At 39.1% G+C, this 24999-nt stretch overlaps 1 protein-coding gene across 1 annotated transcript in view; it reads right to left on the bottom strand.

The window, feature by feature from the left end:
• Window positions 1-19459, bottom strand: part of me1 (malic enzyme 1, NADP(+)-dependent, cytosolic) — a 45122-nt gene extending 25663 nt beyond the window's left edge. The window contains exons 1-2 of the mRNA XM_037273844.1: window positions 19246-19459; window positions 2039-2172 (exon numbers count right to left, since the gene is read on the bottom strand). Of these exons, the coding sequence (XP_037129739.1) occupies window positions 2039-2172; window positions 19246-19374 (263 nt within the window). The 5' untranslated portion in view covers window positions 19375-19459. The remainder of the gene's footprint in view (window positions 1-2038; window positions 2173-19245) is intronic.
• Window positions 19460-24999: the final 5540 nt, after the last annotated feature.

Raw genomic sequence — 24999 nt, 5'->3', positions numbered from 1 at the left:
AGCTTTTCATTGTTGCTGACTGAAACCATCTTACCCAATTGTATGTACGAGTATGTTAACAGAAAATCAGAGGTGTTAAATCCAGGTCTAGAAAGTAAAAAGCCTGCCACAGTTTGGCTTAAGCCACAGGTCATTCAACGAGCTTGTTTACTGGCCGGTTGAATAAACGCATCTGTGGCTGATGCCAAACTGTGGCAAGGCTTTTACCTTCTGGACCTCGATTTGACACCTCTGACAGAATTGTACAAAGGAAATTTGAGGAATGGGATTCTTAATATTAAGTTACTGCTGATGTCTTCACTGTAATGCAATTTGTTTATTTAGTTTAATGGCAGGCGACTGAAACATGTGTTTCATTGTTTATGTTTGGTTACTGTTTTTGATTATTCATCACCTTGAGTGCAGCCTCTCCAGAGTTTGTTTACATGCATGTCTTTGAATTGAGGTAATGCAACAGCTGAATCTTAAAACATTAGGCGATGCCGCAGCTGCCCTGGCCTGCAAAGGCTTTTTGAACGACGTGTTGTTATTGTTGTTGTTTCCGTTTGTCAAACAGTATTTTGTTAGGTGAAGTACTTTCAGTTGCAACGTCTTTTTTGGTGCATTTGCTGAGCAAGTAATGAGTAGAATGAGGAAGAAACAAAATAATAAAATTTGCAAAGCAGTGATAGTGCAGCTTTGGAACCAATCTTTTGTAAGACCATGTCAAGGTTGCATGAATTCCACTCTAACAGTTCATACTGAGTCTCATTGTAAAACATCCAAACTGTATTAGATTAACGGCCACATGTCAAATTGGCCCACATCCAATCTTGAGAATACATTTGGCTTTTATTGCTTCAACAGCCAAGAAATCACATTTGAGCAAAAAAAATCTGACGTTCAAGCATTGCACTGCGGCATAATAAAACACAATGACTAAAATTGTATTCACACCTGAACTTTAATGGTATCTTGTCTCAGTTTTTCCTGGAAGCTCACAGACAGGCAACAAGTCTATTATCTTTATTATTTTTCTTTTTTTTTTTTTTTAGCAGGAGTGTTCAAGTCTCTGGTCTGCACATTTATTTTTAGTTTGCTGTTGTTCTCTAATACGACCACTGGGAAGCAGGATAGTCTTTAGTGCACTATTTAAATTGGCAGAGCCTTGGACTATTTTTTACTCCTTCTTGGTGACAGTCCCAGTTTGAGTCCTGTGCCAACATTTTGGATGCAGAGATTTGAACTTGTGCTGCAGTGCTGTTGTGATTACTTGTCATAATAGAGCAAAACTCATCATGTTGGCCAGTAATTGAATGCAACTCGGTGAACATTAAAGTGAAGACATTGATGAAAAGTTGTCAAGCAGACTGAACCAGGATAAAGCAGTGACAGGCAATTCACATGCATTAATCCATGGGAACAAAGTATGGCATGCACTTCAATGACATCAATACAACACAGGAATCAAGATAAAAATCTTATCAACTTATGGTGTCATTATCGTGTTAATGCAAGAGCGCAATAAGAATCTATTTAAGTCCGTCTCACAAGAAAATCACTCATCCTTGACAATGAAAATGACTGATGATAAAATGGGTGACAAAAGCACCTGGAAAAGGAGGCCAATTCACAAATAGATAATACCAAGCACTTAGCTCAGAACTCAACCAATGAACCAGGCTGTAGTACAGCTTCAAGCCAGGTATCGCAACATACAACTCTTACTTATGTACGATGTACGCACTGCTTAGGAATGAAGCATGCAAACAGAACTGATTGATGTTGAATGTTATGTTTAGGGTTTAGAAAAATACTCGTGAGAGAAAAGGGGAGGATACAGAGATTTTTTTTTTTTTTTTGGTGGAAGCCTGAGTTAAGAGGCAAGTACGTCGAATGAAATATTTGATGTTAAATACGAAACTATCCAGATATAGATTTCAGGCGGAGGCGGTACAATCCTCTGGGAAATCTATGAAAATTCCAGAAACAAGATAAGAAAGCACAACATGAGTGTGGCTTCACACTGGGGAGTATTCAGTCTGTGTTTGAGGCTCACCTATCCAGGTCATCTTTCTTCATTTCATAGTTCTTAAGCACTCTTAACAGCTGGACGTCCTGAGTAATGAAGCATGGAGGAAGCAGGCCGTGGATTCCCAGCTGCAGACGTTCTTCCAGGGAGAATGCCATGCCCTTTAAACACACAGGATAAAGCTCATTAATAACCACCAATCTTAACACTGGAAGGGACGTGTACATTGAGTATGAAAGTACGGTAAATGCAATATAAAAGGTGTGCATATTTGCAACTGTAAATTACACTATACTGTGTGAATTTCGGGGCTCTACATTAGTCCCCAGCCAAGTCTAGGGTAAATGGTGGTCTAAATGTGCTCAAGGGTGGAGTTTCCGTTGTTTTGGCATTTTTGCAGACGCGTTTAGTTTGAAACGGGTGGTTTGCGCTGTTGTGAGCGCGAACACAGCCACCTTGCTTCCCGACAAAAGGAAGTTCCCTATAGAGTCAGTGGGTGAGAGGCCCACACGGGGCCCTATTTTCATGCCCAACGCAAGTCTAGCCCAAAGAGCAGTCTGTACGCATGGGTGGAGTTTTCTTGGTATTTTGTTTAACAGGTGTGTTGAAGTAGGGATACACCTAAAACAGGCTGGGAAGGGGCTTTCAAGGACTGTACATGGGCAGGCCTGATACAGACAATCTGTGATGCTAATTTATGTACAATACCAAACACAGCTCGGTTTCTGATCAAGAGTGGAAGTGGGTTTCTCCCAATCAGAACTTTTCACGTCTTGCTGTCTTTGCCCATATGAGCATTTAAATCCGTCAGTGTAATGAGGGAGTCCCTAGCAATGGGAGTCCCGCACCCCCCTTAAAAGGGTGGATACTCTGAGCTGCTGTTTGGTGTTAGGCACCAACTGTCAGTACCCATTCCCCCAACCAAAGGTGAAGGGATGCTACATTCTTGTCCACTAGAGTAAATCCCAATGTATAGACACAGAGACATAGGGCAATAAGTACCTATGCACGCTCCTGCTTGGAACCTCTTACCAGGGCATCAAACCTCTATTAAGAGGACTGCTTGGCTATCTTTGGTTGATAAGCTATTTAAAGTGTTCCATCTCCAGCCTCGTTTCGTAACATTTTAATCGTGAAACAAAAGAAGTCGCGAAATTTCTTAATGGGTGTGTGTTCAGACTATAATGTTTTCTTCTCAAGAAAACAATGATAAACCAAGTGACACGCACAGTGTTGAAAAAAGATGACCATGGACTGCGAGGATCAAATAGACACAACTGTTAACACACGTGCATTTGCACATGACTACTGTACCACCCAAAACCCAAGAGACCCAGGAACTAAACACTGAGTGGCTCTGTTGGCCAATAATACTGACTCAGCACTCACTGATGGGCTCAAACGAGGATGAGGCCTGACTCATGGCGGTTGGTGATGCATTGGTGGATGATCAAACGTCATACCTCCCAGTAGCGCAAAAGGTCTTCCCTCAGGAATCACAAGACACAAGAAAGCCTAGTCAGCGTACTAAGCCACAGAATCCCAACCAGCAATACCAATGAATACTGGCACACCCCAAGACCAAACAAATGGTGGGGCCCAGATGCACACACCCTTCACCACTGTATCATCATCTGGATCGTCCAATTGGTGAGTGTTCACAAGGTTCTTAGTCACACATTGGCAACTGCCCTTACTCAGCGCAGTCTGAACTCTCCTCACGTGTAGAACCAACTTATGCAGAACTTGCTGATGATCTGATCATTTTAATCAGGTGTGTTGGAGCAGAGGTGTTCTAGTGAACAAGGCGTCTTATTTCCGGGTTTTCAAAATAGCCACCAAATTAACTCATATTTCATAATAAACTCAATCGCATTTGTGCCAAAGTATAATCATTATGATGCCTATATTCTATTGTCAAATTCTTAAAATAGCATATGCAGCTCTTGAGTCTTCTGTCAATCCAAAAATGACCTGCCACCCAGTAAAACCTCAGCATGTTAGAACTTGTTGCAAAGTAGTGGGCACACTGTAAACAACGCTGTCTTTGGACCAAATCCTGCCATCATAATTACAGTAATCCAAGCCACCGCCTTGTGAATATGGTTGTGTATTGTTAGTTTCTACATCTGTGTTGACCATGAAGCCAAGCCTTAATCCCAGACTGTATAGGGCTGATTGTATTGATTGAATTCAAACAAATTCTAGAAACAATACATGAAAAGCATTTAAGTCCTGTCATGTTCTTGACATCCTTTTAATCGAATAATTGTGTTTGTTTATCAAGTCTGTCATTGCATCATGAATTACCAGTATATTTTTCTCTTTTGGGTGCAGCACGGGGCTTGATTTAGGACACATGAGTATCACTCCTTAATCACAAACTGCATTGAACCTTTCTGTAGTCCAGCCTGTATTTAAGAAACCTCATACGGACAGATGCAGTGCAGTTTTTTTCCTCAATTATCATAAAAGGGGTTGCGTTTTTCACAGGGCCAGATGTTCAAATAAGACTTCATTCATTTGAAACAGTAACTGGCCCATAGGGCACTATAGCTGGCCTATGAGGATGGAGAGCCAGGATTATGTGAACATGCTTTACAGGCAAATAATGAAATGCATTGACAGAAATAAAGCAGACCTTCCACATTCCGTTTGAATTCAGCTCGGATGTAATTTTTATAGTGTGTTCTGCTTATTTTACATTATAAGAAGTTGGAGCCACTGGTTGAAGCAGTTCTACAGCAGAACGAATCAATCACGTCATCCTTCCAACTGTCATTCAGGGGGAAAAAAAGATAAAGAGAATGAAAACAGATGATCTCATCTTGTAATTGTGCATGAGAACTCCCATGATTTCAAAGCATCCTATGCTTTCAAGTTTAGCACAGCTCAGGGACTGACTTGGTGTGTAGGCGTGGGAACCATTGATGCCAAAGTTGACTTGTGTTTTAGTTTAATACTGGCTTTGCAATGAGCCTTTTCTCAGCAAGTAAATAGATCTGACGATCATTTCAATTTGCTGGATTTATAAGCCCCTATCCCACTGAGCAAACAATTGTGAGTGTTTTCATCGTCAGTTTATTGGGGTTTGTTCAAGGTCGCAAATATTCACGAAACATTTAGTGATTTCTTTTTTTTTATTGCCACAAGTAAATTCTGAACATGTTCAAAATTCCCTTGCGACAAGAAGAGTCCAGTTCGCCAAACGTCTGGTGACCATTTTCAACCTTAAATGAACCGTGACGAACCCTGCTGAGAACGCAACATTCTGCCTTTGCAAACACTCGCAATTGCTCGTCCCTCAGTGGAATAGGGGCTATATCAAAATATTAATTGGCCTCTCATCTGATAACGTGCAAGTAATACATTTACGTTGACCAGGGGAAATTAGGAGGGGGGTCGGAAGCGACCCCCACACACATACAAACAATAGTGAGGGGGGTGCATTTATAATCCAGAATACTTTTTAAAATGATGACGAGGATTATAATCTGTCAATTGATGATTGGGGGTTGTACCACATTGATATTATGATTATGAATGAAACAGACAACACGTTATCGTCCACCACTGATTTGTCTGGCTGCACCTTGGTCAAATAATAGACTTGCTTTTTTTCGGTCCAGAATTTAGTCTGCTTTTTTCCCACCAAAGTTGCAGATGCGCTGGTAGCCAAGGCAGAAACGCCCAGTGAGGTGACCACATTCCCAAACATGCCGAACTAAACCATTGCTCCTCCATGAAAATGATGATGCGTCCATTTTTGCGCCAAGACTACTTTCTGTCACTAAATTAGCAGGAGCATCGGAGGCAAGTCTGCTTCTTGCGCCAGCACAACCAGATGAGTGCAGACTAGATTTGCGCTGGCACAAAAATGTTTTTACGCGAAGGAAACAGGCGCCAGTCTAAATAGTGCCCCAAGAGATACTGTCAGTGTGGGACAATTTTAGGAGAATATTTTATTATTGGTCATTTTTGGCATGTTCATATTTTGGGATGTAAATGGCAAACATGATCCAATTTGATCCATAACTGCAATAGCCAGAATTACTTTAAAAAAAAAAAAAAAAATCTTTTGAAAAAATGATATCAGAGCATCTTTTGGAGTTAAGTAAGCAAAAGCGGTCAACGCTCTTTAAGATTCGCACAGATAAAAGGCTTTACAAACAACACTATCACTATCATAGTGCTTGTTTGAACACAGGTCATATCGTGTTTGACCGCTACCACGTTCACTTCTCTTTGTGTATTGGGTTGGGCTGGATGAACCCTAGAAGCTTCCACATGTCGCCAACGACATCTGAAGTGGCCGAACCATGTGCCAACACAAGTGATGTCCGCAGCATCATATTCCAGAAGCCAAATGTCAAAATAATTAATATCATGGGGCGTCCCTCAATTTCAAACTACTTCCATGCCCACAACATACTTTTATTCATTTGAGAGGAAACAGCTAATTAGTTCACCAGATTGCCAAATGGGAAAGATCAAAGTTGAAGTCCTTTGAAAGTGATAAAATTCCTTCTGGGCATCGCAGTAGTTTGAAATGGTCGGTTGATTGCAACGTGTCAGGGTAAACGTTCAAAAACGTAAACATTATGCTACTTCAACCTTTTCATTCCCATCTGTCACAACCACGCAGAGGCCAAACAGCAGGATACTCCCATCCTTACAACTACAGTCTGGAAAGAGTTACTGTAAATTCCTCAACGCCACTGTTTGTTTAACTTGGTCCAAAGGAGTAAGTTCCTTATCACAACATGCACACTTTCAGGAAACTATTCTCACACACTATTGTCACATTGTCTCGTATTTCACCATGCGTCTAAAAATCAGTAGGTAGTTGTCTTCTTAGAGTGAAAAACTGGCTTTGTAACAACAGGTTATCAAGTTTGTTCACAGGATGGCCATTGTTTGACATGAGAGGCGTCAAGAGTTTCTGTGTAAAACATAGAAGCGCCACTATATTCATCTGCTCATTAATAATTAAAAACAAGAGGCATGGATGCGTCAAATAAAATAATCCAAACATTGTAATTGCACATTGTATTTTTCACACATCATGACACTAAGATAATGCCTGAAAATTGACCAACACTACTTTTACAAGCCAACACAGATACAGAGAGACTGGATGAGTCTTAAAAAGACGTAGGCGTGAACATTTATGGAAATGTGAAGATCAATTCATGGATCAAGTACCTGTAGTGATTTTTACCACACTGTTCTCCTTGTTAGAGATCAGCAATTTCTCCAGCGTACTGAAACAACAAACAGCTGAACATTTAAGATAAGGTCATGGTTTTAATGCATTTTAGATTCACCCTGAAATTTTACCCTAATGTCAGTTATTCCCGACTGCTGACAATCATATATGGATTTATCATAAAACATAGAACGATGGATCTAATATATCCATACAGTAACCTCAGAAGATCTGATCCCTTTGTTAGCGTCTGCATGGAAACTCAGAATCTCAAATAGGTCCAGTAAAGTTCAGTTACATTAAATAGAAAATAATGCACTGGTAGTTATGTGGTACATGCTGCTACCACCCTAGCAGATTATGCGGGTTCATGTTCCGTTCAGGACTCCATTACCAGGCCGCGGCCAACCCAGAGCTCTGATAAACAATGGGCAGGATGCATCAAAAAGGGCATGTGTTGTATAAACTGTGCCAAACAAATCATGCAAATGACTCATTGTGGTGATCCTTGATAGGAAAAGCTGAAAGTCACACCAACAATATAAAATAGAAAATGATCTCCTTTCAGAACCAAAAATCAATTCTGATTTGGTGGTTTTTCCTGCAGATTTTGTAAATGTAGCCATATTGGAAACTTGAACTTAAAAAAAAAAAATGTAATGTATTTTCTGGGAAACCATTAAAATGATGTAATTCAGGGGGAAAAAAAACTCAGTCCTGCATCCAAAATAAAGTCTGTTGAGTCGTGGTAATTCAACTCATATGACCCTTATCCCTTTTTTGTTCACTTCACTTGAAATGCCCTCTGCACCGAAAGAAACAAATACCAGTGTGATTGGCCTCATCTTAAAAGGATGAGGGGTCTCCTCATTGAGCCTTTTGCAACCACAATCACTGGTCAGACACAGGACCCAAAGTCCACAGGTAGGTCAACAGGGAGAGGGCTTAAACGTTTGGCACTGATATAGGGCCTGGCAGAGATCACTGCAAAGCACTTTTCTACTCATTGTGGACGTGGGATTGCTTTTTTTTTTCTAAAGAGGCCAAGACAATAAACACGGGACTGACTTTTTGTTTGACCCCTCGTTCTAAATGGGATGTACTGTGTAGCGAAAGCCATCTTAACCTCACTTTCCTCTCAGTGTTTATGTTGCAGTGTTGCTGCACCAGCATTTTTCACCAACGTGACTAAATTAAGTCAGTTTAAGTAGACATTATTCTGAAGTTATCTTAAACGGTAGGAGCAAATCCAATCTCTCAAATGTATGTAGTAAATGGAAAATGTGGTTATTTGATATTATTTTAAAGACAGTTACTAGGCATATGTGAATGCCTTTCCAAAGCGCCCACAGCTGTATGGAATCCAGTTTACCAGTAAGAGTAGTCATCGAGACCAGGGATGGGAAGATTATCTCAATTCAAAAACCAAATGGCAACAATTCTTTTAAAGATGTTTGTGTATTTTTGTAATAGTCGGCCACTCTCCAATTTCATGGATGCATTATGGCACAGGTGTCAAACTCAAGGCCCAGGGTCCAGATCTGGTTTCATTCCATAAGCAACATATGTGCATTGATGTTGCTTGCTAAAATGCCAAAATCGCAAATTTTCTTCCTTTTAAAAACACTCGGATATTGTATTTTTTTTTTACAAATCCCCCTTTTAAAATAAATATTTGCATAAAGATTTTTAACTGGTTATTGATGTCATGATTCATTTATTTATTTATTCATTCATTTATTTATTTATTTATTTCCTTCCTTACTTCCTTACTTTCTTCCTTACTTATCTCTTGGGTCATGTCTGTGAAGTCATGCATCCTTAAAGTTAAAACCAATTTAATGTTATCATAATAAATGGCAATATATTCAAGTTATACAATATAGGATAATCAAGTTTGCTACATACTTTATTTTAGTGTAGTTAACGAGGTTGAATGTTGATTTTAGTTACTGTTAAAAAGGATCTTTATCATCTGGATGTGATAATCCAAACCATGTGTCTGCTTGGCCAAAATTCCATCCTAAAATTGCCTTGCCTTGAATATTGATTTAAAGTCCATTTGTTGTCAGAAAAAGGAAATCATTGTCTATGGCTATGTCATTTCAGTTTTCACCTATAATTATTTTCAAGAACAGTTTGAAGAAAACAGGTCCCAGAAAATGGGTGATTTGAGGTCATGGATATAAATATCTGTACTAGTGCTTCACTCAAAACAACTGCAAAAACCCATTTGAACTACTTTAGTGGGGTTTTTTTTTCTCAATTAAATGAAAGTGGTGGGGGTGGTTATATAGTTTGAATATGTCAAAAATCTTCCCGCACAATTCTTACTCTTAAATGCATACGAAAAACATCCGCAGTAGCTGCCAATACAAATGTTGATTTTGAACGCAGTTAAAAAGAAAACCAATGGAAAGCTTAAACTGTACTGCGTAATACTGAAATGGACAATGAGAACACACTGGCTGAGCCTGTGAATCTTGATTCACTTCATCTAGTGATGTCAGGGCTCCTCAGATCAGAAAACCTACAACAGCTGACCAAACAGGGACCATCGAGCACTAAAACCTTCCCACAAAATTCTACACAAGCACCATTCTTTCTCTAACACTGCCACGTCTACTTCCCAAAAATTCAGCACAAGCCAAAGTAGTGCTGCATCTCAGTTACTCCCACTGATGGGTGAAATAAACCCAAACCCATTTCTTCCACATGATTCAGTCTCGCCATTTCCTTCTTCAGCATTTTCCCTGGATTTACTTTGTCGGACAATCTGGACAGCAAAGTTAATGGGGGAGGCATTTATTTATTGGGAGTCAGCAGAACTGGAATATCTCGCTGCTATCAAAGGAAACCTGACAAACTTATGGCCAATAGTGCCCGCACTGGGACGGCCAACAGCTGCAAGAAACAATGAGTCATAATATGGTTTCCTTTAGTGATCTCACATCATTATTTACAAACACACACTTTTGTCTGCACACTGCACACATGGACACGGTTGGCATTTCAAGTCCTACAGTTTTCTGTTGTGTATATAAACACTGTATAGCGAGCATTTCTCTGCATATGCTCAGGACCACGTCTACCGTATATACGACAAAGATATTATGTGCCAAGATGTGATATAAAATGAAAACGGATGAGCTATGACTCCAGTCAATCAAACAAACTTCCTCAGAGCATACTCATTGTCGAGTAACGCACTGTAGTGTCTTCTTGTTTTATCAGCAGAGTCATGTGTGTCTAGACGCTGTGAAAACAGCTGGTGGGGGTAAGAGAGTGGATGTCCGGGAGGAATGGCAGACTCATCCCACAGTCATCACAGTTGGGATTAGAGGATAGAATTAGAAAGAGGAGAGAAATTGCAGAAAAACAATTCGAATATTTGCTTGATTGTCATGTGGTTAGGGTCACTTTTTACTCATCAATCAATGATCGAGTCCAAGCATCTGGCTGCCGAGCATAGCAGCTCATCAGCTGTAACTGGCCACTGACCAGGCCATTATTTACAGTTCTTTCAGGGACTTGTCTGGCGGTTGCTGTTTATAGAAACAAAAGCCCCAGGCCCCATTGACTACTGTCGAATGGAGATAGAAAGCGTAAACAATGAAGCATCTACTAACGATGATAATATTCATCTGCTATAGGGTGATAGTTATGGAAAAAGAAGATTCTAAGAATGCATTTTGTGTTATTATTCACAACAATAATAGCATAGTTTTATCCAAAACTGATCAAGTAAAATGAATAGAATTACATTGTGCAGAGCCTGAATTTATTGCTGAGGAAATGACTATCCATCACTGACATTAACAGATGTTAAGTCTTTGCACTCTGTTCCTTTTTAATTTACAATTGTGTCCACTATTGAGGCCAATAAACACATATATTCCAAAAACACATTCTTCTCTGTCATTGTAATGAAGTCATAATTCTTCATCCATGTATTTTTTTTTTTTTTTTTTACATAATATGTTTTTGCCTACAATTTATTTCAACTGTATTTAGTATTTTCCACTTGTACTGTTCATCCAGAAATTTGGTATGATTTTCTGAAGGGAGTGAAAACTTCAGCTTCATTGTCTCCTTGTGCTGTTTATAAATTTTAAGTTTAAAATAATATAGTTTCTTGAATCATATTTTGAATAATTTACTGCGGGCAGCTCAGTGTACTCGTGGTTAGCTTGTCTGTCTCACAATGGATGATAGATAGGTTGAAGCTTGCCTATGTGCTTGCATGTTTTTTTTGGGGGGTACTTTAGCATTCTCTCTAGGTCAATTGAAGACACTTCCATAATCATCCATAATTGTCTGTTGCTGTCATGTGCCCAGCAATTGACTCATTACCATTCCATGGTGAATACTTTCTCATGCCCAAAGTCAACGGTGATAGACTCATGTTGACCCCCTGTAATTAAGGCCAGCCATATATATATATATAAAATGAATGGATGGTTGCCTTGAAGTGACAGAAAGTAATGAATTAAGAGTGTAAAGGGAGAAAGAATGAGAGTGATAACTGGACTAAAACTGTAACTGAAACCACAAAGTGGCATGGCATTTAGCTTAATGAAATGTATTTTCCAACCAGACTGCTTTCGCATAAATGCTGTTTTTGAGTCGGATCTTCTTTGAACTCTAATGCTTTCATCCCCGCTACACTTCATTAAGTTAGCTCAGCCTGGTAGTTTTCATGCAATCACACTGACAGCAAAGCAGACCGCGAGTGAAAGCCTTCCTTGCTGAAGATGCAGAAGTCAGGAATGAATTCTGTGCTTTCATTCATGCCAGAATGCACATTCATGTAAATTTGCTCATGCTAACTATCGTATGTTTTTGCTCTGCCAAACATACAACCACCATGAAGTTGAATCCAGATGGACTGGTTCCAACACAAATAGTAACTTCTCGAGTCTCCCCAGAAATATCCTCACTCAGATTTTCCCCCTGGTACTCCATTCATCGCTTGGAACCACTTTGACATACAAAAAGGGAGGAGTGTGTTTCTGAAGCAATGGCTGCCATCAGTCGAGGCCATGGCTGGCATCAGTCATCAACTTACTGATAACAAATCTCGCTATCATACCAAAAGGGGTCTCAGGATGTGTGTCAATGTCAATTATCCATATTATACACCCATTTGGAGTCTCCTCGCAATGCTATCTGATTACTGGGTCAAATTCGCAATGTTGCATGGTTACCAGTTTCAGTTTGGGGTTTAGTTTTTTTTTTTTTTTTTTTTTTAAATCATCTTTTTTTTTTTTTATTGATGTCCATAACCATTCTATATATGCTTTTGTAATACCGCTCGTCCTTATGCATTTTATTAGGTCATGTTTTTTTCATTTTGTTTTTATATTACACATGATTAAAACAAGAAATCTTGGGAGACAATATTTCACACCAGTTTGCAAGCAACTTGTCTTCTAAACGCTTAATCTACTCACAAAAATGAATAAGACCAGCACAAAAATAAGATGGTCAATTCTAGCATTACTCATAAAGACATCTGCTTAACTTGCTTTAAATACAGAGCATACAACACTTCTATTGTATTAGAAAAGGTTAAGTGCAATTCACTGAAAATGTGTTTGGTAAACATGTTCTTTGTGCCATTTCAGAATAAGACAGATCAAATGGAGTGCTAGGGGTGCTCTAAAATGCAAGCAATCCTGTTCATAAAATACATACTAGTTTAAAATAAAGTCATTTTAACAATAACAAACATTTGTTAAAGCAAAAAAATGAGTGTTAACCAAAACAGTTCTACTCTGCTCAAACATTGGTAATTTTTTCTCCACTTAGCAGAGACTAGAAACAGATTTTTTAGACAAAGACAAACTATCTGCATCTTCAGTGGTCACAGAAAACCTCATAATTATGATGCTCAGCATAAATTAAGGTTTTCTTCAGGGACTAAACTAGAGACAGTTGACTTGCCGACAATATTCTGGGAAAGTAATACAGAAGCGGCATGTCTTCTGGTTGCCACATTCTGCTGTTTTGTATACTCAGTAAACATAACTAAGAATAAGAATATGCCATTGTCTGGTAATTTCCATGTCTTTCAATTGTGAAGGCAATTGTCCTGGAAACTGTCAATCAACCCTTAATGAAATCCTTCATTTAGCCTCTAACAAATGCTGCTTGTTATGTCCACTACTGTGAAATCTGGTGCAAATGTGTAATGAAGGGGCTCCAATATAAATTCAATAAAACAGCAGCACTTCACACCTTTCCCCTCAACCTACATCTGTGATTCAAGAGCAATCTATAGAATCCTGAAATTTTCCTCAAGATGCCACACTGGCAATAAGAAGCTGTGATATTACCCAAAACTGTTTTCAAATCCTCATCCTTGTGCAATATTCGGGCTGATTAAATCAAAAAGATCCCACTTGTGAATGTACAGACACGTTTGTTGGTCCAATAGCCCTTGAAAAATGAGCTGCTGTTGACATAGGGAGGGCAGCCTTGAGAGAGGGTGGAGGCAAGGGCCATGGAGCTCTGCTTAAATGCAGCTGATCCTTTTAAGGTGGCCTTTTCATCCTCCTCAACGCAGATCCCTAAGGAGCTTGAGTGTTTCTGGGAAGGTGGCCAAGTTTCACAAGGAATTGGCAACTAACCCTTTGAGCCTGAAAACTATATTATTAGAGAACAGTAGCGCTTAAGCATTCTGATGCCCTGTTCAGGTATATATAGATATAAAGATATATAGATAAAGCTAATCTGACAGATTTGTTCATGAAACTCTCCAGCATATTGGTGTCTCATTATATCTATCCAGCCATATTCTGTCAGTTATTGTATTCAGGGTTCTTTGAGAATCTTGTCACAATTAATTTAATATGTGCACCAGTAGTCACCAGTGAGAGCATTTTCATTTTCTCAGTCTATGTTTATAAGGTCAATCAATGCAGCATTAGCCAAACTGACGCAATCTTTTGTGGCCTTAGGAAACTGTGAACAAAATGTCGTCCTATACTGAAACTAAATACCGCCTTAAATCCTTGCATCTGTATCTCTTAAGAGCGGCCACCATTCTAATATTCTGAACAAAAGAAGCATTGATAAAAAGGAAAGGAGGAATAGAAGAGGTACGATGCTTGAGAAGAGCTTCATAGGAAGGTGACGAGGCTTAGAGTGCTGTTTGAGCAAGACTAATGGCGTCTCTGTTGTCCTCACATGAATGAGGACTGACTTACAATAAACAGAAAACTCTGAGCTGGAGAGTTTGTCCTATGTGGATGAAGTCTTTGTGTGGAGAGTTGAACTGATAGTCAGATCATATTACTGATATCTGTACTACAGCCAGTGCCTTCTACTGAGACACTGCACAATAATATACACGTTTTTGGGGGTTTTGTTATGTTGTGCCTGAGTTTCAGTGATTTACATAAACTTTAGCTGCTGATTATTGGAGGGGAACGAGGATGTGTTTTCTTTATGGTCGACACCACTCCATTACAGGAATGTCTGGCCACCAGCAACCGCACTTGACAAGCTGAAACACCTGGGTTACACCTGAAATGCCCCCACACACACACACATACTCATACGGAAACACAAAGCATACACAAAGCTCCATAGTCCATCAAGTGAGGTAGGGGTTGACAAGTCCTGTTGCTCTGCAGCAAGAAAAAAAAACGGTTTGCATCATCATGCCTGCCTTTTTTATTGATTATGTTGATTATCTTTATAGACATAATTTTTAGGCATAAGCCAAGGTGTGGAGGACGTTCAAGTTTGTGGCTTAAGGATCTCGTCTGTACAATTTCACTATGATGTGATGACGTGGTCTTTTTGGCTTGATTCAAAAGTGGATCTTCAAGGTTAGTGACTAAAGTGGAAAAGTAAGTATTTCAGAGTTTTGCGGTGTGGGAGAGCTCCACTTCTTCCTACCATTCCAACAGACTTGACAGATAACTTTCTAAACCTTTGCGAAATTAACTCAAGTGCACATGTTTCACTACGGATGTGAAATCACTGAAATGAAGACGGCAATTGTATGGTAACTAAACAAGTGTAAAGCCAAACACAGCCAAAGTCATGTTTCCATTGCAGATTTGGTAAATTGGCAAATTTTCTGTATGCTGTTTGCTCATAGATTTATGCATGTTGGCCACGTGTTGAGGAAAATTCAGTTCTGGTGAAAGAATCTGAGAGCAATAGTTGACGAATGTTGCAGCCAAACCGAAGTTACAAACATGAGAGTCTAATGACTTCCAGTTGTAGTGGTTTATCAGGACCCGCAGTATTTAGCATACCATCACAACTTCAGCGCCCAATCAGATACACTCACTGGTTTTCACTAACTGACAACAGGCTTTTGATTCCAGTCCTTCACCTGAAAAGGTTATCAGATCAAGTCACGGCATGGTCTGCACAGTGATTAACTTTTTTTCCCCTTTCCCCCCCACATTTACTTGTTTTGGTCAATCATTATTTGTTTAAAAATCTGTTTCTTGGATTCTTTCCACAGTTTTCTCACTCTGACTTAGTAATCCTTTTGAAGAATGTTTCCATTAAAATCTCCATTTTATTAATCCGATATAGTGTCCATAATTATTGGGATTTTCGCTCTCTATATATACTATGGCGGGTCAGATGGCAATGTATGGTGAAATATTAAATTTTTTTGCGTCTGTTCAGTCAAGTAAGTCAGTTGAGCTTTTGAGGTGAAACAGCATCCCCAATTGGGTGCAATAAGTGGGCTTTATTTAGAGAGGATGTTGTCTTTCAAAGCAGCAGCAGGCATCAGAGATGTGGTGAGGGCCGGGAATCACACAGATGCCTCATTAATGTAAGATTAAGCAGAGAGACAGAGAACATCTGTGGAGCATGGCCAGCACTCTCGTCCTCGCCACAGAGACCCCTTTCTACACCGCGCACCCCACTTCGTCTCTTTATTGCACTGCAAGCGCACACAAAACACATCTATTATATCCGGTTCGCCCTCCGAAGAAGGAGGAGGCAAAGTGAACCAAAGAGCAATGTGAGGCCATGGACCCATATATTGCCCAGTGTGCGTGCACGTATAGCGTGTGTGCAGAGATTAAAAGGAAATCAAAGCCTGTCAGTGTGAGGACAGGCTGCTTTCAGCGCCGCTTCCCTCAGCATCAATTAGCAGGTTGTGCAGTGACTGGCTACTGTTAGAGGTGAAGTGGACTTGACCTGGGTGAGGTAAACACACCTCATCCCCAGGGTTCCCTGAAATCAGATGGAGAGCAACAATGTGCTACTGGGTAAGCCACAGAGGCCCGCCTGTGCCTGGCCACTAACGTGCTTTAGTAGTCATTTCCGACCTTCTGCTTCAATTTCCTCGGGCCCACTTCAAGCGCAGCACTGACAGTGGAGGCTTCACCCGGCTGCAAAGGAAACACTTTTTTCACCCATTACTCAAAATCCTGAGCGGGTGTCACAACAGATGAGAAGGTTTTGATTTGACAGAGCCACCTCTCAGTAACAGCAAATATAGCATTTACAAATGTATGAAACACCAGCATTATTAAGAATAAATCGACAAAATAAAATTACTACTAAAACATGATGATTCCCACTCCCAAGCATTATAAAAGCAGCACAAATTGTGAGGTAAGGTCGCCAACTTTTAACTGGGATTAAAAGTGTCTTAACAGTCACTTTCAACACTGCACAAAGAAAGACTAAACCACTCGAGTAAAGGAAAGGCTTGTTTTTGTTTTCACACAAAAGCCGCAATGCCTCACCCAGTGCCCAGGTCATAAAAAGCTTCTGTTAAGAGACAAAACAGCATGTAACATCTGAGATGGTAAACCAAGCAGGCTACTACATGAATTGGGTCAAGATATCAAGCCCTGTTTAAGAGCATTCTTGCACAGTGGGGACATTCATGGGCCCTGGAGTGTAAATTGAGATATCAACAGTTTACAGCACCAGAAGCTTGAAGTATCCAATTTGACCTCTGCTCCAAACATTCATACTTAAAAGTCTAAAGGAGAAAACTGTTCCGAATCAAATCACGTGGTCAAGTACTGAGTTATAAAATTTCGAGCTGAACACTTAATGTGATTTTATACTCCTGTTTTATTGCATATTTTCAGTTTACACAAATGTAAACACCTAAATGTGGAAAAGCAATACCTTTCCCTTTCCAAGTGCAAAAGTTAAAAAGGAAAAAAGTTGAATAAAAAATACTGCTGTTGATATACAACAGGCAACATTGAGGCTGAAGGACAAAAATACATTTACTGACAGCAAGTGATCACGAGTGAGCTGTTTGACACCAACTGCTACTACTTGGGTCATAATTTAGGCGAAGGGCTACCCTTTAACTAAACTTTTGAAAAATACAAATCTATGTCATTGCTAAAAATTCATATAGATCATACAGGTTTTGTCGTAAATTGAGCATTTGGATTGGCAGTTAATATGATTTGAGCAATTCCCTTCAATTATCTATGTGTGAATGTACAAATAGGCTATGTTACCTGCAACTGACTTATAACCTACCTGTCTTTGGGGGCATTTGGTACTCACTAGGTTGTTTGGAACACTGGTTAGCGTGCTGCGCTAAAAACATGCAGGATTTGATTGATTGATTGATTGATTGATTGTATGATTCCCACGTCAGCCGAAAACAGCACTTGATAATAATGTTGATGTTCATGTTACTATGGATCTGATGTTACTGCCATGTATTTGTTTGTTCATCTCAGGACTGTATGGACAAATCACACAAAGTTGATTGTATGTCAGTATCTATTCATAAATTAGCATCAGACAACTATTACATTATATCACTATTCCAGAGATAATGGACAAAACTTGTACCCCGCTGAAACGTTTAGCGGTCAATCAGCACCATGGACAGAGCTCATATTACCCCAAGCTGGACCAATGACCTCTGAGACCCTTATTATACTATGCAACCTCAGAGAATTTGCGAGAACAGCCGTGGCAGGGGCTTTATTGTTCAGGTTGTGTTTGTTGCAGACAAAGAGACAGGTTGAAGTCTGCATAGATGGAACCCGGCAGCCTTTTCAGCAATAAAATCATGGAGCCCCTTCTGAAATTCAACAGTTGGCTCAACATTTCTCCGCGTGATGATGCACCTTTCTAGCCTAGTTCCTCATTTTGCTTTATCAAAAGCACCATCCATAACATGTTTAACCCAGAATCTTGTATTGTTCTCATATGTGGTTCATGGATGACAGTCGCTCAGTCACTCCACTTTCAAGATTAAATATCTGCCCTTCTTTGTGTCCCCATTACCATCACAACCACACTCATAACAATTCAACAGAAACGAATGTCAATAAAGGGCAACACGTAGCTTGGTTTACTCTTAACTATTGCCAGTGAGCACTTGGGTTCGCCATTTACAAATACTGCAAGTGTCATGGTGACTTGCAAGTGTCATGGTGACTTCATCTTAGACCCAAATAGAATGTATAAATATTTGTGTGGGCGCTTCTCATTTATAATGCCAAGCATAGACACTGTTAAGTAAATGTTACATGACAAGGCGACACAGTCGGGGCTCTTTAAATCTAAATTTAACCGTCTAATACTGATACCTAAGCTTCTGGCTAATGCTGTGTTCAAATGCTCCTCCGGAGTGATGTATACTGGCACTTCGACCAAAATGATACTTTTATTAACAACTTGGCGGAGCTGTGCAAGGTCTTTGCATAATATGATGTATATTATACTATCTTGGTTTGAAATGATAGTACTAAAAACACAGGCGCACAGAAATGTAGCACTCATCTATTTTCAATTATGAAGATTAAAGTAAACAGAGGCTTTGAAACTTGTCAGTGCCTGAAATATTGTGTCATCAAAGTAAATGGATGCTAGGAAACGTGAATATTATGTGATCCTTTTTTTTCAAACGTTTACGATTTCAATATTGTCTTCGTTCAGTTAAAGACTTAGTGAATTGCTAAACGTCCTACAACAGTGAATGCGGCAGGACACGCTATTCGTAGCCTACATTGAAATTCGTTCACACTCTTTCCGACGTCATCACACTTACTTTGTTGAGGTGAGGGTTTCGGGTAACCTCATAGCCCCTCTTTTTTGTGTACAAGAAAGTTCTCCTGTTGTCGTCTGATTTGGACATCAACGGGTCGCCGGATTCCTTTCGAGCCAGCCCGTGTGCCATGTTGATGTCTCTAAATAGCGACAACTGCTCTGAACACAACAAGTGGATGCGACGTGCAGGTCCAAGCCAAGCCAAGCCAAGCCGAGACGTGACCACACCTCAGCCGCAGAAGGCACACGACTGCACTTCATCAACAAATCACTTTATTGGAACCATTAAAGTCTTTATGAGCAAAGTGTCGTCCCGGGTGGACGATGAGTTAAAGTACAATACCATTGGAAACAATGTAATGGATTAAATTATTAAATTATCACAATTAACGTTTGAAAGTATGCCACTGAATAAATCACCTGGCAATATTGAAATAAAACAATTGAATTTCCATTGCATTTGGGAAAACATAAAGGTCTGGGTTCGAATTTCTGCTCCAGTTTACCTGTGTGACATTGTATATTAATTTGATGGAAAGTTATTATTTGTTATTTCTGTGCCATCGACATACTGCAATATGCATATCAATTAAATGATTTTCCATTAGTTGGGAGAAGCTGGAAATAAACTTGTATATCCGCTTTCGGCTGTGTCTGCCTTGCATTCTCTTAAACAGGCCCAGATTCCAAATTGAGTAAATAAAAAAAAAATGTGTCTGTGCATTGCGACGAGTTCATCATTATTATTTCCTTATTCATACACTTTGCCGTATTTTGTTTACTTTTCACTTTGAGTATATATTTTTTGCAGGCCCATAGTTAGATATTGGAGAACCAGCTAGCCGTGATAATATTACTTTTCTTTGAGTAATAAGCATGACGAAATTGATTACAAATGCTTATATTGCTTGAATTCATGCTCATGTGACATTTCTTACAATCAAGATCCTTAACATGGCACGGTATGTGTGATGGGAATGACGCAAGGAAATTTGAAGCCGAGGTCAGGATTGGCACAGTTACAGTTGTTATGCAACATTTTCCAGCTACAATCTCACAAGCGCTAACATAGAGCTGAGTTTAGGAGAAACGTTATCATTGCTAAATTGTAGTTGAAGTATGGACAGAATAAGGTGACCGATACAAATGCTGATCCGACCAGATATAATCAAACCAAGTATCGTTGTCTTCATGAATGCATTTCATTCTGTTGTGTTGGATTTCATTAGTTTGCATAGGTGTACCTCATATTTGACCTGAGTGTGTATACAGCAATAAGGATTTCTCCAGCCTGCTTCAACTTAACGTAGATTTTTGCGCTTATCGGGATTTCTCTCATTTGAAATCTGGACGGTAAACATCTGCCTTCTGTTTTGCTATCAGGAGCGGGAAGTTATTTTGGAGGTTCAGGCAGGACGCCATTTGGCAGTTAAAGAGCATGCGGAATGCTGGGAGAGATTTGGGAAGCACTCTGGGCCAGTGTAATCTTCATGTTTCTATCAAGGGAGCAAATAGAGTGAACACAGGGCTGTCTGGGATTTGTCATCTTGGTCAATACTCTCTATATGTTTGCATGTTTTTTATATATTGATTGAAGTGAGAAAAAGTCTGCATGCCAGCCAACTAATAATTGGTTATTAGTATGGTGGTTATTCCCACCACTGCCCTAATGCTGACCTAATGCAGAAAATTGTATCACCATGTGGACAAAAGTTTGTCTGAACAAAATAATCTATTTATAGCATTATAGACATGATGAATCTCATCGAAATAAAATAGGTATTTGTCTCAACAAATACAGTGCTTCCAAAAAAAAGCCATTGTCTACATTTGCGCAACTAAAAAAAGAAATGAATGCAGGATATCAGCCAACACAATTCATTATTTGATCATTTCTACGCTTTTGCTTTACTGCATTGAAACAAATTCAACTACCAAATGGAGAACAGATAATTGTATGTAAAAACACAATTTAAAAAAAGTTGAGTTGTTTTCATAACATGTTTGTGCTTTCATGATAATACAGTGGCCACCCACATATATTGGTTTTGCATTTGGGAATGAGCCTATTGACATTTTCTTTCCTTTTCTTTCATATTTTTCTTTTGTTTTATCTATCTTCCATTAGCCATGGAAAATCTTGCCTACTGACAATTTTCTGTAATGTGCCGCTGCAGCAAACATGGCATCTGGTTGAGCATTCTTGTTTATCTATGAGATCATGCAGCAGGAATAGTTCTGGAGTCTTTGGGAAACAGCCTGCTCGCATGAACACAGCACTGAACTCTCTTTGTAGATAAAACGGTCTGCACTTCACCATCAGCACTTCTTCAATGTCTGTCATGTGGATTTCTCTATCACCTGATTGTCTGCATTTACACTTTTGTAGCTGGATGACTGAGTCTGATGTTTTTAGTTAGTATCTAGCTATAGCCTTAAGCCAGACTGTAGGAGGGAGTAAAGAGTATCTACATCTTATGAACAACACAGTGTACGTACATTTAACAAAATGAAATGGAAACAAAGAATTGGGATGTCACGTGTAGGATTTGGACCCAGATGCAAACATGACAGGGAAGTTGAAAAGTATAAGAGAGCAGGGCTGGACGTAAAGACAAAACTTGACATTCTTCCTGGGAGTGAGCTCGACGTACTGACAATTAGTCACTGTGTAACTCGAGTTTGTAAACCATGAGACATCAGGCTTATATGACATAATAACGGTGACATAATAAAAGGACAAAGCTTAAAAGGATCAGAGCAACTGCATCGCACGTGATACATCAAAGAACCAGGCTTATATGACAGAATAAAGGTGACATAATAAAAGGATAAAGCAAAAAAGGACCACAGTAATTTCATAGCAACTGATAGATCAAGAAACGACCCATCACAACATGCTATTCCCATCAGCTTTTGCTCGTTCGCCATATTTTTCCACACTGACTGTCCACATATGTTACAAATGTTTATAGTTGTCCAGTATGGAAAATGTGGGAAATGAGGATGCCACATGAAGCAGTGTGGTTGCTGGAATGACGTAATTTTGTCACAAGGGCCGATTTGTGAATAGGGAAAATCCATGTATGATTGATTGATGTCCATTATAATTGCAGTGTTGTTGTTTTTTTAATTATTTGAATTTCAATCAGTAGATAGGTGAATCCGAGGACATCAATCTGCAATTCTGCAGTGGTCAAGGACAAGTATAATCTTTATGATTTACAGATAAGATGGAAGGAACATGTGAATGTCAGCATAAAACAACAATGAACAATAATTACATGGTTGTGGTGCTCTTAGCTCATGAGCTCTATTTTAAATATCATCTTTTGTCAGTACGTAATAATATTAATTCACCGTTGTTTTATGATATTTGTAGATAATTAAAAGTATCAATAACTTGATTAGATTAGAAAAGCAAATATGAAGACGATCTAACCATTGTCTCCAAGTGCCTGTAGGAACTCTATAATCTCCCTGGACAACAATTTGTTATCCACCCAATTGCTTCTAAATGTACTTGTTGTACTTCAGGCTCCTGCAAGCACGAGCTGCTTCAATTGGGGTCAAATCCAGTCAACTGTATTCATGCAAAATGCCCATTGGTGAAATGAGTTTATACAGGTGAAAGTACAAGGCTATAAATGAGTCATATTAAAACTGTTCCGGCATGTACTCACCTCTGGGAAACTCTTTGAACTTTGAATTTCTGAAATTGACTCAGAATGGAATCAGAATATGCCAGACAATGCTAAAATATTTTACAGAACAACTTTCACACCATTTGCTTCCGAGATGGGTTCAGAAGGAAATGGCAAATGTTTTCATCCCACAGATTTCTTTTTTTTTTTTTGACCTTATACCAATGTGGTCCAAAGTTTCCAGGCATGCCGAGGACCAACAGTAGCCTATCAGCAGAGGAAATGGTGGGTAAATGTTATGTAGGGGATACTGCAAGTCTGCCGTCACACTTTTCTTTCTTGCTTTCCTGTCGGTCCTTACAGGACCTTCCCCCAGCCACTCAAATCAATGTGCTCTTTCATTGATGTCTGGTCATAATGTACCACTGTTTTAGCCCAGGGATATTTGGGAAGGTGGAAAAAATAGAGAAGTTTAAGCTGCAGCTTTCCTGTCTTACGTTATTAGAGAAAGCTGAGTTGATGTGTAGTGTGAGAAGGAGCTTGATCAGAATGGCTCAAGAGCATTAAAGGAAAACCTAAACATGTCCTGAGGACACACTTGCAACCTTAAACCTAGGAAATTAACATTTCTTAACATAAAATGTGATTTTGTTTCAATTGCAGAAACAGTCATGGTCATATTTTACTGTGCAGCTTTGTGGCATTGCCTTCATTGCATCAATCAGTAGGGAGGGGTGAGGATTTATGGTCAATAGCTGCCAAAAAACATGACATACTAGTCTATTTTTACATACAAGTCAATGTTGCTTGGCAGTTACCATATCAACTAGATTGGTTGCCCACTTTCTTCTCAGATCTTTTGAATCTGTGTTTGGTGAACTCCTGTGAAACTAAACCCTTAAAAAACAATAGCTCTTGTTATACTTTTACAATAATAATAATAACAATAAATATTAACAATAATAACAACAACAATAGTAATGTATTATTATTGTTTTTATTATATTATTATATTTCTATATAATGTTTCTTTGGTTGCTGTTATTTTTGTACAAATTAAAAATTATATGCATTATAAAAATGGTTAGATATACTTTTTTACTTTTTCTCAATATGAGTATTGCCTTGGAGTCTGTTTGTTCCATTCATGTGGGAACATGTCAGTATGATTTGGCCACTTTTAATAATAATTGTGCCCACAAATCAAGGTGTGTCATACAGAATGACAGCATGATGAAATCCCAGTCTAGTGGGCCTAGTAGGTTTTTCAAAACAGATCTGAAAAACAAATTGAAACTTTGTGGGCCTCAGTTTGTCCACAGAAAAAGAAAGAAAAAAACCTTCTCAACACAGTCTTATTTAAAGTAACATTAAAGCATCAAAAAGGTGCCACGGTACTACAACAAATTCTCTCGTTTTGTCCAGGAAAGGAGGGCGATTAAGGCATTTAAGTAGTTCTAAAGTGTGTTTATTTAATCTTTTTGACCCCAAAAGCAGGGGTGACTAAACTTTGCACCAAGGGCCACATCAGAATTGTAGGATGTGGGGCCCACTTTGACATTCTTCAGCTTTACTTGATAAAACCCATGAAAATGTGTGAATATTTCAATCCATAATTACACTCTATTGCTTGTTTCTAACCATGTCATACTGTACATAATTTTGCTACCCCATAACTATTTGCACAATATTTTTATGTTCCCTCTTGCTAGCCTCATAATTCCAATCATTCCTTTGACTATGAATGAATGTTTTTGAAATGAAATAAGACAACATATCTGAAGCGGGAATTCTTCTTCAATTACATCAGTTAACCATCTCAAAAGTACCTTGATCTATCTGCACCTTCTTCCTCTCTCATGTCTCAAGTTCTGGCAGGGTAATGTGAATTGAAAACACCTTGTCTTTCCAAATCCTCAATGTAAACACTCAGAGATAAAAACGTCATATTTTGCTTGTCTAAGCAGTTCTCAGGTCGCAGTGCAGACATGCTGAAGATCAGTTAACAGGAAGATGCATGAATACTTGATCAAATATGCCTTTGTAGCACTGAAGGCAACTCCTCCACCTTAGATGCTTGTTTGGCAAATAGACGTTAAGGAGTCTAGTAA

This window comes from Syngnathus acus, chromosome 16 (genome assembly GCF_901709675.1).
Source record: "Syngnathus acus chromosome 16, fSynAcu1.2, whole genome shotgun sequence".
In the NCBI taxonomy this organism is placed as follows: domain Eukaryota; kingdom Metazoa; phylum Chordata; class Actinopteri; order Syngnathiformes; family Syngnathidae; genus Syngnathus; species Syngnathus acus.
The sequence above is the reverse complement of the archived record's forward strand: the minus strand, read 5'-3'. Positions and strand labels throughout refer to the sequence as shown.